General features: G+C 45.1%; 1 protein-coding gene across 1 annotated transcript in view; it reads left to right on the top strand.

Moving 5' to 3' along the window:
- Positions 1-15,463, top strand: part of UVRAG (UV radiation resistance associated) — a 93,884-nt gene that overhangs the window by 22,997 nt on the left and 55,424 nt on the right. Inside the window, exons 4-6 of the mRNA XM_018563315.1 lie at positions 632-793; positions 4,794-4,868; positions 6,508-6,593. Of these exons, the coding sequence (XP_018418817.1) occupies positions 632-793; positions 4,794-4,868; positions 6,508-6,593 (323 nt within the window). The remainder of the gene's footprint in view (positions 1-631; positions 794-4,793; positions 4,869-6,507; positions 6,594-15,463) is intronic.

The following is a 15,463-nucleotide window of genomic DNA, read 5'->3' as shown; positions in this document are numbered from 1 at the left end:
CAACGGGGATCGCTGCTGTTAGTAGCCCAGTAACCCCCCCCCCAATGAAATGCCTCATTATGTGGGTGCCCCCTGCTCCTACTGCAGTGTGACACAGGCATGTTCGGCATAATTATTATGATCTTTAATGCCAGCACAATATGAGGACTGCCCACAGATCAGCTGATATGTAACTTGAAAGGATATTCATGTCAAAATGAACACAATCACTTGTGACGGCATATTTCTGGGTTCGTAGGCAAAGATTATGGAGCATACTGCAGATATGAAGTCAGAAAGATCATTATTACAGGCATTTATACAGCGCTTGTACATGTACAGTATATAAAGTGCTGCATATCAGTCCCCTCCCCCAAAGATCTAACAATTTTAAGGTCCCTATCTCATTTGCCCACAAGGGCCAATTTAGAAAGCATGCGTTGGAGTGTGGTAAGAAACGGGAATACTCAAAGGAAACCCATGCGAGCATAGAGAGAACATGGAAACTCCACGTAAAAAGATGGGTGGCCAGGATTCAAACCAAGGATCTGGAGGCAGAAGTGCTAACCACAAAGCTACTATACATGAAGATGTGCTTTACAGGAAGTTAATGTTCTAATTTTTTTTTTCTCTCCATATTCCATTTCTCCAGAATCCTACGTGGAGAAGTCTCGACTTTGGCTTGATGCCTGATAGACTGGACACATCTGTGTCTTGTTTTATGGTTCGGATATGGGGTGGGAAAAATGATGATTATCGGCTCCTTATTGAATGGAAAGTGAATCTCGATGGACTGAAATATTTGGGCCCACAGGTAAGACATATGCTACCTTAGTCTTAAATCACTAAGGGGGATGAACTCCCCTTCTTTTTTTTTTTTCTTCCAGTGAAAAGAAATCTCAAAACATTTATAGAGTAATGTGTGGGTGTAATAAATTCAGTAGGGACATGCTCTAATGTCTCTAGTAAATGAAAAAATCCTGTATCCGTTCCATAGAAAAAAATAAAATGCCTAATAATGTAAATCTCGTATGCATTACACTTCTGTGGGGCTTGTTCAGTCTGGAGTTCAAGGGGCTTAATGGATCCAACGTGCTTGGCATTTTAATGGACAAATGAACATTCTATAACCCCCACCCCAAACACGGACATCGGTGCCGTAACTTCTGGGTCCCAGGATGTAATCACTCTCGTGCAAATGCACAAGTACTGCATCGTCCCAGGCCCAGCTTGTAAGGCAGACTGAAAAATAAAGGCCCCAGAAGAAGACTGGGAGAAAATGACAGCTGTGGCGATGGAAAAATGAGGAGGAAGTGTGGCTATTGTGCTGGAGGAGGGAATTTGCTAGGTAAGTGCATGTGCTGTGCATATTTGCACATTATGGCAAGAGTCCACCCCAGCCAGCAAGAAATTTGTCCAGCATGATTTAAAGTAGAATTAAAGTCTCCTTTTGTTTTTGCATAGCAAGCAGAAGATATATGCAAAAGCATTTAAAAAAAAAAAGAAAAAAGTAAAAACTTAACTGTCTCTACCACTCGCTCACGTCTGAAGATCTGAAGCTTCTCCAGCGGCCGTGCAGGATGATTGGGCGGGCGCATGCGCAGTAGAGATCTTCGGCGGGGAGCTGAATGCACGTAGCCGGGAGCGTGCACGTGAATCAGGAAGAGACAGCAGTCAGCGCTGGATCAGAGACCGGCACCAGCACTGGAGGCATTGCTGAATACAAGTGGCATGGGGTGGAGGGGCAAAGAAAAATATTTGTGACTTTTTAATGTCACTTTAAGATGCAAATAAAGATTTCCTGTATGCATGTCTAAACAAGTATTACATTCACTCACTGTGATGCACAAGCATTATAAAGAAAACAAAAAACTTCCTTTTGAGCTGAATCCTCCTTCATTGATCAAAGGTTTAAGGACACCTGACCAAAATGCTTATAGGAGGCTTGTTGAAAATCCTATATTTCCTGTGCCGTCTGCGTAATCTGGGTGACTCGCTGACTTGAGGAGCAGATTTCTGTCTTCTAGATACAGATACTGAAACAGTGGAAGCAATACAAATAAAAGATACATTTGCATTTGTTTGGCGGAGGGGGTATCACATTGATTCAGTTCTCCTTTTGTGTTTCTGTAAAAGTTTTATTTACAGTGTCGAAGTTTAATTTACAGCGCTATGCTGTGCCTATTTTCACATGGCAAGAGTCCATCGCAGCCAGCAAGAAATTTGTCCAGCATTAGATAAAATATAAGTAAAGATTCCTATGTCTGTCTAAGCAAGTACTAAATTCACAATGCACAAGCATCATAAAGAAAACAAATGTAATTCTCCCCCTAGACTGAGCCAAATCCTCCATTTTTGCTCACACGCTCCCCCCTCCCAGACACTACAGCTCGCAGTGGGAGGGTTTCAGCAGAGGCAGCGCTGCCAATCCAGAAAGCAGTGGGCGGGACTGGGTGTGACCAGGTCCTGATAGACTAACTACAGGCTTGTGAATCCGCACTGACAATGCTGATGGCAAAGCCCCCTGTAACATCTGCTCATCCCACTGTAGTACAAGCAGGCACAGCCTACATGAGAGTGGCAACTTTGCTGTGAATTCAGCAGCGTTGCAGCATCATTGCCACCCCCTCAAAGGAAGCTGTATTCTGGTCTTCTTGGGCAGGATCAACAAGCATTTGTTAGAATTTGCAGGGGGACGAAGAGAAAACAGTAAGTGCAGATTACATTTTAACAAAGTGCGGCAGCACATGTTTGTTTAATGGGAAGACAAAGTTCTGCAGAACACCAAATCAAATCCTGTTGTATTTTAAAATTTGGTTAAAAAAAATCTCCACTATTTGGCTTCCAGCTTCATTTTTACAGGCGGTCCATGCTAAGTCCTGGGCCACATAGGTTCTGCAAAGGAATTGGTAGACTGACCTCCAGGCAAACCCAGCTACAGAGTTTGCCTGTACAGTGACCACCCACCCCCTGTATTCAAATCATTGGTCATGTAATGGGTCCTACAGGTTAGCCCTGGTCTTTACTACAGCTCTACTTTTGCCATATGTGACTGTTCTAATGTACAGTATATTTGATCATAGTAAACCGCTTGAGGTACTTGAAGGTGCACGGATCCCAGAAATAAGTAACAGTATGCACTGCTATAGAAATACTTGTAAGAGAGGGAAGCATGCAGTGCATGACATAGTTACCGCCTTGTCTATTCTATAGGCAAGTGAAGACCACCCATCACACAAAGTGAGGGACCAACTCCTTATTAATACTCATGGTTTAGGGAAAAAAAACTTCTCAGCCTGGACTACACTAATCTATACAACACAATATAACTACAGAATAATTTTCTCCATATGTTTTTGTATCATTATTGAAAGACTCAAATTCAAACTCCATACACTGTATATGCTTGTGTGTGTGTGTGTATGTACACTATGTGACCAAAGGTTTTAGGACACCTGAACAAAATGCTTATACGAGGCTTGATGAAAATCCTATTTTCCTGTGTGGTCTGGGTAATCTGTGTGACTCGCTGACTTAATAGATCACTGTCGTCTAAATACAGACACTGGAGCAGTGAAACCAATAAAAGATACATTTCTATTGTTTGGAGGAAGTGGTATCACATTGGGTTAGTTCTCCTTTAGGTTCCTCTAAAGGTTATTTACAGTTTCAAAAAAGTAGAAGTACAGTGTTCTAAAAGTTAAAGTATCCCCATGGTCCCTGTGTGTGTTGTAAAGTAGTCACCGCTCCAAGCTCGCTCCCGTGATGGACTACAATCTCATGTTTAGATTACTAATTTGTATTGAGATTGTAGTACATCACGGGAGTGAGCTTGGAGCGGTGACTACATTACAACACACACAGGGGCCATGGGGAACAAAAGTAGCCCCCCTCCAGAAGGAAGGACAGTGTCAGCGCCAATTCACAGGTGATTTGAGGATCTACAGCCGAGTGATACACAAATAAGGTACATTTCTGCTAATAGTTAAGGTACTTGAATGCATTTTTAAGAATTAACTCCGGAGTTTAGGGTCACTTTAAGCTGGCAATACACTGGTAGATTTTTGTACGAACTTTCACAGGAAAATCTGGTAAGAACATTCAATAATGCCTGCAGAGACAAACTGTTCGGTCGGTTCGATGCTGATTGGCCGGGAAACCACTGCTCCTGAATTCCATGTTTTTATGTCCACCCCTGTGTTACAGTGACAGTAAAGCCTTCTTAGAACAGAAGTCTCATTCCATCACAAATCTCAAAAACAGATTAGAGAGTTATTCCTCCATTTTAGGATAGTGTGTGGAGCCAGGTAAATTGTTTGCGCACACCCCTTGCCCAACTGTATGTTCAAAAGAACTGGTTTGATAGCGCAGATGCATCCTAATTATTGTAAAACCACTCATTTCAAACTGCATACATCTGATTTGAGGTCATCGGTGCATGGGAAATGTCTTGTGTGGAGGAGGGATTGGAGACCAATGGGAAAGTTTTTAATCCAATGGTTACAGTGTGGGGCAAAGGAACCACTGAAGTAGTGTGTGGCACAGTAAAGCCGCCTTGTAACAGAACGTCTCTTCCCCTTCACATAGCCCAAAAATGAGTTTGTTCAGCATTTTAGGATAGTGGACTGAGCCAAACGCATTGCTCCTTTATGCCCCTTGGCCAAGTGTACATACAGAACTGCTGGTGTGTACCCTGCATGTGACTACAAAATATAGATGTGAAGCCAGCCTCGAGTCAGTGGAATTATTCCATGAGTTGAAGGGCTTTATAACGGTCTACAAATATCTAATGCCGCTCACTTTATTTCTTCCAGATACGTGCATGCAACCCCAATGAAGTCATTTTTGGCCTGAATGACGGTTATTATGGAGCATCATTTGAAAGCAAGGTGAGTGTCGTGTGCAGCATAATGATCGCGCATCTTATTTCAGTAAAAGTTTATTGGTTTGTGTGTGGCAAGCTGTTCACACCAATTGCAGTGCGTTCCAGAGCGATAGCTGCTGGAACGCACAGCATTTGCTCACAAAACTTCCCCCTTCGTTCTGGGGCAGGAGGGGGGCGTGTCGGTGCATTGAAGATTGAAGTCAATGGCACCGCAGCCTCCCCGCCTGCAGTGCGATCGGACGCGTGGCAAAACATTGTCTGCATTCCAGATCGCTGCAAACACAAAAAATGCTGCATGCGCTATTTTTTGCGTTTGCAGTGGACCGGAACGCAGGTAAAGTTTTTGACACTCGCCGATCACACTGTGGGGGGGCGTGGCTGCTGTGCAAAGGGGTAAGTTTTGTGAGCGATTGCTGTGCATTCCAGCAGCTACTGCTCTGGAACAAACTGAAATTGGTGTGAATGGGCCCTTAGTAGATGTATGATTTTGTTAGCACAGTGCTGGCCAGAGCTCCATCTGCATCCTGGTTGTGTGGTATAATGAGAAGAAGAGTCACCGGCAGTCCAACTGTGATATAAAAACACCTTTTATTGACACCCGTTCATATCATCACAATGCAACCACATTTCGGGGCAGCATAGGCTCTCCATCGGGCAAACTGGTTGTGTGGTCTAGGCACACCCCCTTCTCACATCCCACAGTGTAATGGCCAGTGTCTCGGCCTGAAGGCCCCGGCATTTCTATCAGAGGTTGTGCTCATGGCTTTGGAAGCACTGCATTCATTATTTAAGTAAACGTGTGTGCCAGCATGTGTTTGAACACTTTTTGAAAATTTGACTTTTGTAGAAATAGGGTTCAAGTGAATCCAAGCAAAAATAAAGTTTTCTTTAACCACTTGCCATCCGTCCATTGTAAATACACGGGATGACGGCGTCCTCTTTCCAGCAGGCGGTCTTGCATGTACGCAATTAAATTTTTTTTTGCTTCTGCTTGCGCAAGCAGACTCCCGCTAGGAATGTAAACAGCCGGTACCGGCTGTTGCATACAAGCATTCGGCCGGCGCTACAACCGGCCGATCGCTTGTATGGCACTCAAATCGCCCCCCTCAGCTTCTGCACGTCGCATGTTTAGTTATCCCAGGCTTCGCAGTCTCCCCTGTAGTGGTAGATTAATTTGACAGCCATCCCCCTTACACACTCACTTATACTTGCCGTCCATTTGCTTCACCACCAGCCAGAGCAAAGTGAAATATTTAGCACTTCTAGGTTTGCTGGCAACATGTGACTCGCTCCAGCTCCACAATGCAGTGGTAGCAGCAAGAGTAGCCAGTTGCAAGGTTTGGGGGGGACTATCTCCTGGAGGTAAAGGTTGGCTCCCCAGCCTTGTGTAAGCTCTAAGCAGACTGGCAAGGAGCTTACACACGGTTTTTATTTATTGGTGCCACTGGAGGATACAAGTTCTGTTTAGGCGGAAGCAGACCATTTAACCAGCTATTGAGTGATCCTGTTTATTTTGAGGTTTCACATTTAGAGACTTCCTTTTGTAAAATGACTTTGTTTATACCTTTTAGAGACGGATGAGTTTTCTCTATATAGTGAGCTCACTTTAGGCGGCTTATCCTGTTAGTTTTTTTCTTCTGCAGAGTAGTACCGAGTCACGCCGGAACAGCCATCTTCAGGTGGAGCAGAACGCTGTACGCAACTCCTATGGAGTGTTCTCACTGCTCAGGTATGGACGGCTTCAGAACCTTACATGTGTATTGGTGACATTTGTTGTGAAGGAACTTGTCTGGGATGGAAGGATATTTTTAAAGATCCAAACAGGATGAGAAGACGGTGAGGGCTCTGGCAAGTAATGAGAAGCGTCTGGCAGACTTTGCACGAACAGATCTGTTTTACTTTTATAGAGCCATATTATTTAGATTCCTCTTCTCACTTCCTGTGTGAAGCTTTAACATTGTCCCCATAAATATGTTTCATGATCAATTTTTATTTTTTTTAAAACTGAAAACATTCTTTAAGTTTTACAGTATGTGCAGGAATAGTGTTGTTGAGCCCAATACAATTGTCTTAGCAGGGAATGCTTCTTACTTCAACTGTGATGCACTGACTGCATGATGTAGCTGTATAGCTCCTTCTATAGTCCCCAGAGAGTATATGTAAATATGTATGGATGCATGCCACTGGGAATCATTCCTGTGGTCGTCAGTCTTTTTATTCCTCATGGGACTTGTTCCTTAACAGCTGGAGTGCTGAGGATGCTTGTATCCCCATATGCCAGCATCAACTTGTAGGAATGATTAGGGTAATCTAGGTGCTTTAAAGGAGAATTATGAGGCGAGTGATTTTCACTCAGCCTCATAATCTGAGCCGACCTGTGACAATGAAACTGTCACACGTCGGCTCAGTAGATCGGGAAGTGAGAGAACACATACAGTCGCTCACTTCTCGATCTATCCCTGCAGGGATTCCCCCCCCTCCCGGTCCTCCAGCGCTGACTGGCGGAACGGACGGGGGGAGGGGGCGGGTACAGCTGGCTCTGCCTCTAGATAGGCAGAGCCAGCTTTCACTCACGCAGCCAGGTGGATCCAGACAGAATTGTCGGGATCCGTTCCGGCTGCGGCGTCTCAGTATACCGTGAGCTGTAGCTCGCTATATACTGAGCTTTGGGTGCCGGGAGGACGCTAGTTTGTGTCCTCCAGTTACCCTTGGGAGAACTATGGGGAAAAGCCCTGACCCCATAGTTCTCCTTTAACCCCTTAGTGACCAGTGACGTCCATAGTACGTAACTGGCACCGGGCCCGTTCAGACTCCTGTTTACAATTGTAAAGTCGACTGTCGGCTTTACAATAGAAGTGATCTGTCGACTCAGCTGTCGCCTGATCGCTTCTCCAGGTCGGTAAACGGGCTGCTCCCCATGCCCGACACCCCTGCTGTCTCTCAGGTTCTGTTGCCCCTCCTACGGGCCCAGGACCGGCTTCTCTGGTGTCGGGGGAAGCTGGGGAGGAGATTGGCGAACCTCCGTTCATCGATGATCTCCCTGTACTATGGGACTGGGAACGATGCAGATTCACTTCCATAGCTGTCATTGCTCGGCTCCTGAAGCCCAGCAATAAGCTATTGAAGTGCGATCTGCACTTAAATAGCTTATTTAGAGTGTAAAGGTGATACTGGGGGTTCAAAAGACACCTAGTATCGCCTTAAAGAGTACCTGTCACCACCATCTGATATCACATGGGGGGCTTGTAAGCCACCCTATGTGATAGCAATTAAAGTAAATCAAAAACATAATTAATAAATGTAAATGTAAAAATAAAAAAAAAACATTTGTAAAGTCCCCCGCCCTGCGAGCACGCCTGTCGTCACCTAAACACGCGTCTGGTGCTCCTACGTATGAAAACAACAATCGCGCTACACATGTTCGGTATCGCCGCGCGCGCCGGAGTGAGAGCAATAATTCTAGGGCCAATATTTATGCGTGTCTCTAAACTGATGACCTGTAGGGGCTTTTAAAGCATCGTCAATGGACTTTTTGGGGTACTGAATTTTGTCAGTTTCACGGGCACACACAATTTTTAACCTGGGCATGTTGAGTATCTATTTACTCGTTGTAACCTCCTCTTTTAGAGTTTATTTTTAAAAATGGGTATTTGTGTTTTGGCGGCATTTAAGGGCATTTTCACTAGATTTTGGGGTTTGATAATACGTTGCCCTAATATTGTGTAACATAAAAATTTGTAACTGCCACCATTTTATTCTACAGGGTCTTGGCTTTCATAAAATAATGTTTGGGGGTTTGAAGTAATTTTCAGGCCTAACGTGGAATATAACATAACATAAGAGTGTGGAATTGTTCAAGAAACTTTTGGACGATTTTCCTGAGGGACCGTAATATACAGGGGTACAGGTACTCCTAGAATGAGATCCTAATAGGTTGGACTTGATGGACTAATGTCTTCAACCCCAAATACTATGTAACTATGTAACATGGGTACACAAAATGAAAAAAAGGCTTCGGTCACTAAGGGCCTGTTCACACGTCGTCCGTTTTGTGTGCTGACCGGCTCCGTACGCTGCTGCACTCAAAATGCATCCCAATGTATCCCTACGTGTTTTATGGGCTACAGTTCTCACGTGCGCAGTCCGTTCAGGTTACGACAGAAAAAATACTGCATGTCACATTTTGTCAGGTCCGGAAACAGTCAGGAAACGCAAACGCGTCCAAACCGCATCATAAACGCACTGCACTTTTTTTTTTACTTGAACGCATCAAAAACCCGGCAAAAACGCACTACATCAGTCTGCAGATCCGCACCTGAGCAGGACCTGATATCATGTGAACAGGCCCTAAGGGGTTAGAGTGGAGATATTTTCATATGTTCACTGGAGGTTTCAAGTGAACTGTTCAGATTCCAGCACCCCAATCAGAGCATCTTAGTATGGAAGTGATTTGTCCTCTCATCTTGCAGCTAACAGATTTTAGAAAAAACATGATTGTTAATACTGGGCTCCGGGCATAAAACTTTTATTCAGAAAGGATATGAATCCACTTTTGTGTGCATCAAATGCCTTCGCAAACCCGGTTATTACCTTGTTAGTAGTGGTGACATCATCACTGTGCTGCACAGAGCAGAGCTGTGGGAGGGACCCAGCTGGCCCCACCCTCTACAGTTGCTGGTCAGGACAGTGGCCAGAGCGTCCCTGGTTTCTAAGAGCCAGACGAGGAGATGTGTATGGGAGAGGGTGAGCTGTCTCTGTGGGTCTGTTCACTTCCTTGACCCATGGTGCAGCACCGCCCTCCTTCTAGTGGTGCCCAGATCATGTGCCATACCCTGGGTACACCACTGAAGGGAGTTCTTTACTCTGCAAGCTGGCAAATGATCAGATTTTTGGGTTCAGGGAAGATAGTAATTCCCGAATGGTGTAAGTGACTCCAACCATGGACCAGTTGCCTTTCTTATTAGAAAAGGCATCTCGGCTATAATTAGTAGATTCATCTGTGTTGTGACTAATCCAAGGGACTAATCTGTCTGTCATGGATGGTGCCACTAAGGATTTTCTTTCCTCTACCCTGAGAATAAATTAGCAGCTGCCTCCATGAGATTTTACTCTGCTGTCTTTTGGATCAACAGCAATAAAATTAGAATAGGTTGAACTTGAGGGACTTTGGCCTATTTCATCCTCACCTGCTGTGAAGATTAAGAGGTGAAATGCTGGTTTTAGTGATTTTTAAAGCCCAGCTCCAGACTATTTTTAAAATGGTCCCCCGGGAGGTAGAGAAAAGAGACGTGTAGCTTTTGCTGCAATATTCAGCTTCAATCTGGAGCTACTCCTTACAGTATTTTTTTTTTTCAGTAAATGATACTCAGTCTCATTCAGTTTGTAAATCTAAGGACATGCTGTGAGCTCCGGGCATCAAGAACCTGAGGGAGCATTACCTTGGCACCATGAGCTCACAGTATAATGATGCAAAAAGCGGTGCTGACGTCATAACGTCAGTACTGCTCGCTGTGTTCATAATTGAGGACCACTTTCCGCTGGTAGAAGATCCAAAGAGGCAGAGGGCTCAAAGGGGTAGTCTGTGGATGATGTCCGTGACGGTTCTCATTCATTCAGGTCATTAAGTCAAGGCAACTGGCTGTGTTTTTTTCTTGAAGGCGTTTCACTGGTCATCCAACCAGCTTTCTCAAAGTGGATGAGTTTTAAATCCACCAAGGATCCACCGAAATCAACCAAGGATCAAGGTTTTGTGAATTCTGAGCTTGTGTGAGCTTTACTCAGATGCTCCAGTTCGCTCCCACGATCCATGCCAGTAGGTTTGGTCAGTGCAAGCTCATCTTCAGGTTGCAACTTGTGTGAAAAGTTCTGTGTGTATTTTTTAAAGTCCTGTGGAACTTGGTGGTAAAGAAATATACAATGCATCACTTCTTACCAGTTTTCCATTTCTGCAGATTGGTGTTCTTATTCTTTCTTGCCTCCGTTGTTAACCCCTTCGTGACTGACGATGTACAGTGTACGTCGCCAGCATCGGGGCTGTTTAAACAGACTCCCGGCGACTTTTGCCGCTGGGAGTCTGTTTAAACTTGTAGAACCGACTGTCGGCTTTACAACAGAAGCGATCCTGGCGACTTCCCTGTCGCCGGATCGCTTCTGCGTCCCGAAGAAGGGGCCGCCCTCCCCCGCCGGTCGCACGCAATCTGTAAACTGGGCATGTCGGGTATCGTTTTACTCGTTGTAACCTCATCTTTTATATTTCATTAAAAAAATTGGTAATTTGTTGTGTTTTGGGGCATTTAATTAAATTTGTCACTAAATTTTGGGGTTTAATAAGGAGTTGCGCTAATATTGCGCAACATAACATTTTTCAACTACCACCATTTTATTCTATAGGGTCTTGGCATTCAGAAAATATATAATGTTGGGGGGTTTTACGTCATTTTCAGGCCTAAAATGTGGAATATAACATGGGTGCAAAAAATGAAAAAAGGGCCTCAGTCATGAAGGGGTTAAGGTAATGGGATATGTAGCCTGTGTTTTAATATGGAGTAAGACTTCGGATTACAATCTATAGGTCATAGGTCCTTTTATAGGTCTTCTAGACCTTCATGTAGCAAGCCATAACATTCTGACCACTGAGAGGTAAAGTGAATAACATTGATTATCTGGATACAATGACACCTGGAAGTGGGGGGAATATATTACAATGACATTCTGTACGACTGGGTCCTAGCAACTCCAAAACTGCAGCTTGTGCGATGTTCCCGGTCTGCAGTGGTCTAAGGAAGTAAAACCGGTGAACTGGCAACAGGGTCATGGGTGGCTAAGGTTCATTGATGCATGTGGGAAGGCTGGCTTTGTAGTCCGATCCAATAGAAGAGCTACTGTAGCTCAAATTGCTGAAAATGTTAATACTGGTTCTGATAAAATGGTGTCTGAGCACACAGAGCATCGCAGTTTGTTGCGTATGGTGCTCACCCGTCGGATTGCCCACCATGCTGACCCATGTCCGCTGCCAAAAGTCCCTACGATGGGCATGTGGGAATCAAAACTGGACCACTAAGCAATGAAAGAAGGTGGCCTGGTCTAGTGAATCACATTTTCTTTTACATCATGTGGATAGCCGGGTGCATGTGCATTGCTTACCTGGGGAAGAGATGGCACCAGGATGCATTGTGGGAAGAAGACAAGCTGGCAGAGGCAGTGTGATGCTTTGAACAATGTTCTGCTTGGAAATCTTGGGTCCTGCAATTCATGTGGATGCTACCTATGTAAACATTGTTGCTGACCAAGTCCACCCCTTCATGGAAATGGTATTCCCTGATGGCAGTGGCCTCTCGCAGGATAATGCGCCCTGCCACGCTGCAAAAATGGTTCAAGAATGGTTTGAGGAACACAGGTGTTGACTTGGCCTCCAGATTCTCCAGATCTATATGGAGGCCGCACCTCACAACTAACGGGATCTGCTACTGACGGCTGGTGCCAGATACCACAGTATACCTTCAGAGGTCTAGTGGAATGCATGGCTTGACGGGTCAGGGCTGTTTTGACAGTAAAAAGGTGGACCTACTAAATATTGGGTATAATTGCTTATCAGTGTACATTCTTTAGGCACCAGTAAAAAGGCATATGAACATTTGTAACCCAACACAAGGGTAAGAAGAATTACCTGATCCTCGGTCCCGTGGCGGTTAGCAATAGCCTCCCTCACCCTCTTTTACAGCTGTGGAATGTCCCTGGGTGTCCTCCCGTCTAATGCAAGGCAATGGACCTACATTAGACGTGATGATTTCAACGGTCCTCAGACCGCCGGAGCCCTGGGGAAAAGAGGCTGTGGGGACCGTCTAGCTGCTCATCGGGGTCAAGGATCAGGTGAGTATATCCTGCTTTATCCCATCCCCTAGAGAAAAACGAGTGCTTAATTCTTGCATTGTTGGGGTAGCCCCACTGAAAGGGAGTGTTTTTGAAAATTCACAAATTTTGTTCTTTAAGCATATCCTGGAACAATGCAAGTATGGTGGGAAGGGCTATTTAATATTGTATACAGCCCATTGGAAATTGCTACACAATTGGCAAACTTTCCCTAATACACCCGTGGCTGTTGCTGATATGTCCACAAGGTGGCAGTGCAGTACTGCTAAAACGCATAGTGACGCCGTCTAGGTTCACATGCAAAATGTGTCTGGGTGCTGCATCTAAAAACATGAAATGAACGTAGTTTGTACATATATAGATCAGTTGTAACGTTCCAGAAACTCAAAGGAAAAATACACACCTCGATCAATCATCTGAAATTAAACGTCAGATCGTTTATCATAACAGGGTATTCAGAAAGATGGACCAACCTTGTAAAGTATAGCTTTCCTCATGGAGAATATATTGGCTATGGCTTCTAACCAGCAATCGGAACACTAACCCCTGCACTCCCTCCGCCAGTGCAAAGCAGTACAGAGTAGGTCACCCTATAAAAAATATTTTGGTCACATGATCATAAGCGAGCATCACTGGAGAATCCAAAACTTTAAGAGGCTCCTAAGAGCGCCTCATACAGACTGTCACTCAGACATGATCTGTATTAAATTTAAACTCCTGCTTGATACATTTGACAAGACAAATCCCCGGCCTCTCCAAACACTTAGACTTTAAGTAGGGGCGGTATTGAATGCTTTAGTCTAGGAATGCAGTGCCAATCTTATCGGTTTCCCCGCATTCCTTCAAAGGGATTGTAAAAGATAAATAGAGCACTTAATGCGCTAATTTGTAGACATTTACCCAAAAATCTCATTTCTGGCTCACTTTTGCTTGACACTATTTATGTTTTACATGTCTGAAGACAATGGCAGATTGCAGGGAAGGGCTGCAGTTTGAAGTGGCCAGTCTGCTTCACTGTAAATATTTCATATTGAGTCATCAGCAATTTGCAATGTGAAAGAAATCTTGTCAGTATGAGTTACTGTGCACGCCAGACTAACATGTCATGTAGGGGACACTCAGCTAGACTGCTGAATAGCTGTAATCTTCATGGCATCCTATTGTCGTGCACCAGGAGGAACCTAGGACCCATGGCGCCAGCGTAGGGTCTGACAATGGGTCCAAACATTTCATCCCGATACCTAATGGCAGTCAGGGTGCCATTGTCTAGCCTGTAGAGGTCTGTGCATTCCTCCATGGATATGAAAAAGAAAACTTGCCGCACTCCTTACCGGGACTCCCCCCAAAAAAGACGGGTGCTTGAAATGACTGCGGATGGCGCCCCTACACGTAGACAAAAAGAAAGAAGTCACCAGCAGTTAGATGCTCATTTATTGACAGATGCTGTCTCTCATTGGCAAGCGCTTTCGGGGCCATCCTTTGGAGCCTGAGGAAGGGGACCTTGTGTGGCCCCGAAAGCGCTTGCCAATGAGAGACCGCATCTGTCAATAAATGAGCATCTAAGTGCTGTTATTATTGTTGTTGGAGTGCTGGTGATGTCTTTCTTTTTGCCTCCCCAGACCATCACTGACCCACCACCAAACCGGCAGCATAACGTTCTCCACGGATTCTCCAGACCCTTTCACGTCTGTCGCATGCTTAGGGTGAACCTGCTCTAATTTGTGAAAAGCATGGGGCGCAGTGGCGGACCTGGCAATTCTGGTGTTCAATGGCAAATGCTAATCGACCTACACGGTGCCGGGCAGTGAGCACAGGTCCCACTAGAGGATGTCGGGCCCTCAGGCCACTCTCCTGAAGTCTGTTTCTGATTGTTTGGTCAGAGACATTTACACCAGTGGCCTGCTGGAAGTAATTTTGTAGGGCTCTGGCAGTGCTCAAAATGTTCCTCCTTGCACAAAGGAGCAGATACCGGTCCTGCTGATGGGTTAAGGACCTTCTACGGCCCTGTCCAGCTCTCCTGGAGTAACTGCCCTGTGTCCTGGAATATTCTCCATAACACCCACACACACGCACACCTTTACACGCACATGAACTTTAATGGCCCCCCAGTCTTAGTCCGTAGGGTTCAATATTGAGTTGGCTCCGCCCTTTGCCGCTATAACGGCTTCAACTCTTCTGGGAAGGCGTCCACAAGGTTTAGGAGTGTGTCTATGGCAGGGCTCAAAATTTCTGCTCGCATTTGGCGAGTGGAAATTCCTGTCAGGAACTCGTGGGAGCAGCTGCTCCTGCTGGTCTGTAATAAAGTTGTTCATATTCTTGTAACCTTATTCTGCATAAAACATGTAACGGTGTCATTGATAAGATTATTTAAGAGGGTGTGTTTAGGGGCGGAGTTAAGGCCACGGCAGGGTAGGGGTTAGGTGGGCAACTAGTGGCGAGTAACTCTTAAGGCCTGGTCTATGGTAATGTTTGACCATTTGTGAGGTCAGGTACTGATGTTGGAGGAGAAGGCTGGGCTCGCAGTCTCCGCTCTAATTCATCCCAAAGGTGTTCTATCGGGTTGAGGTCAGGACTATGTGCAGGTCAGATAAGTTCCTCACCCCAAACTCGCTCATCCATGTCTTTATGGACCTTGCTTTGTGCACTGGTGCGTAGTCATGGAACAGGAAGGGGCCATCCCCAAACTGTTCCACAAAGCATGAAATTGTCCAAAATGTCTTGGTATGCTGA

This window comes from Nanorana parkeri, unplaced genomic scaffold (assembly GCF_000935625.1).
Source record: "Nanorana parkeri isolate BGI_ZX_2015 unplaced genomic scaffold, ASM93562v1 scaffold652, whole genome shotgun sequence".
Classification (NCBI taxonomy): domain Eukaryota; kingdom Metazoa; phylum Chordata; class Amphibia; order Anura; family Dicroglossidae; genus Nanorana; species Nanorana parkeri.
This window is presented reverse-complemented; position numbering and strand designations above follow the sequence as displayed.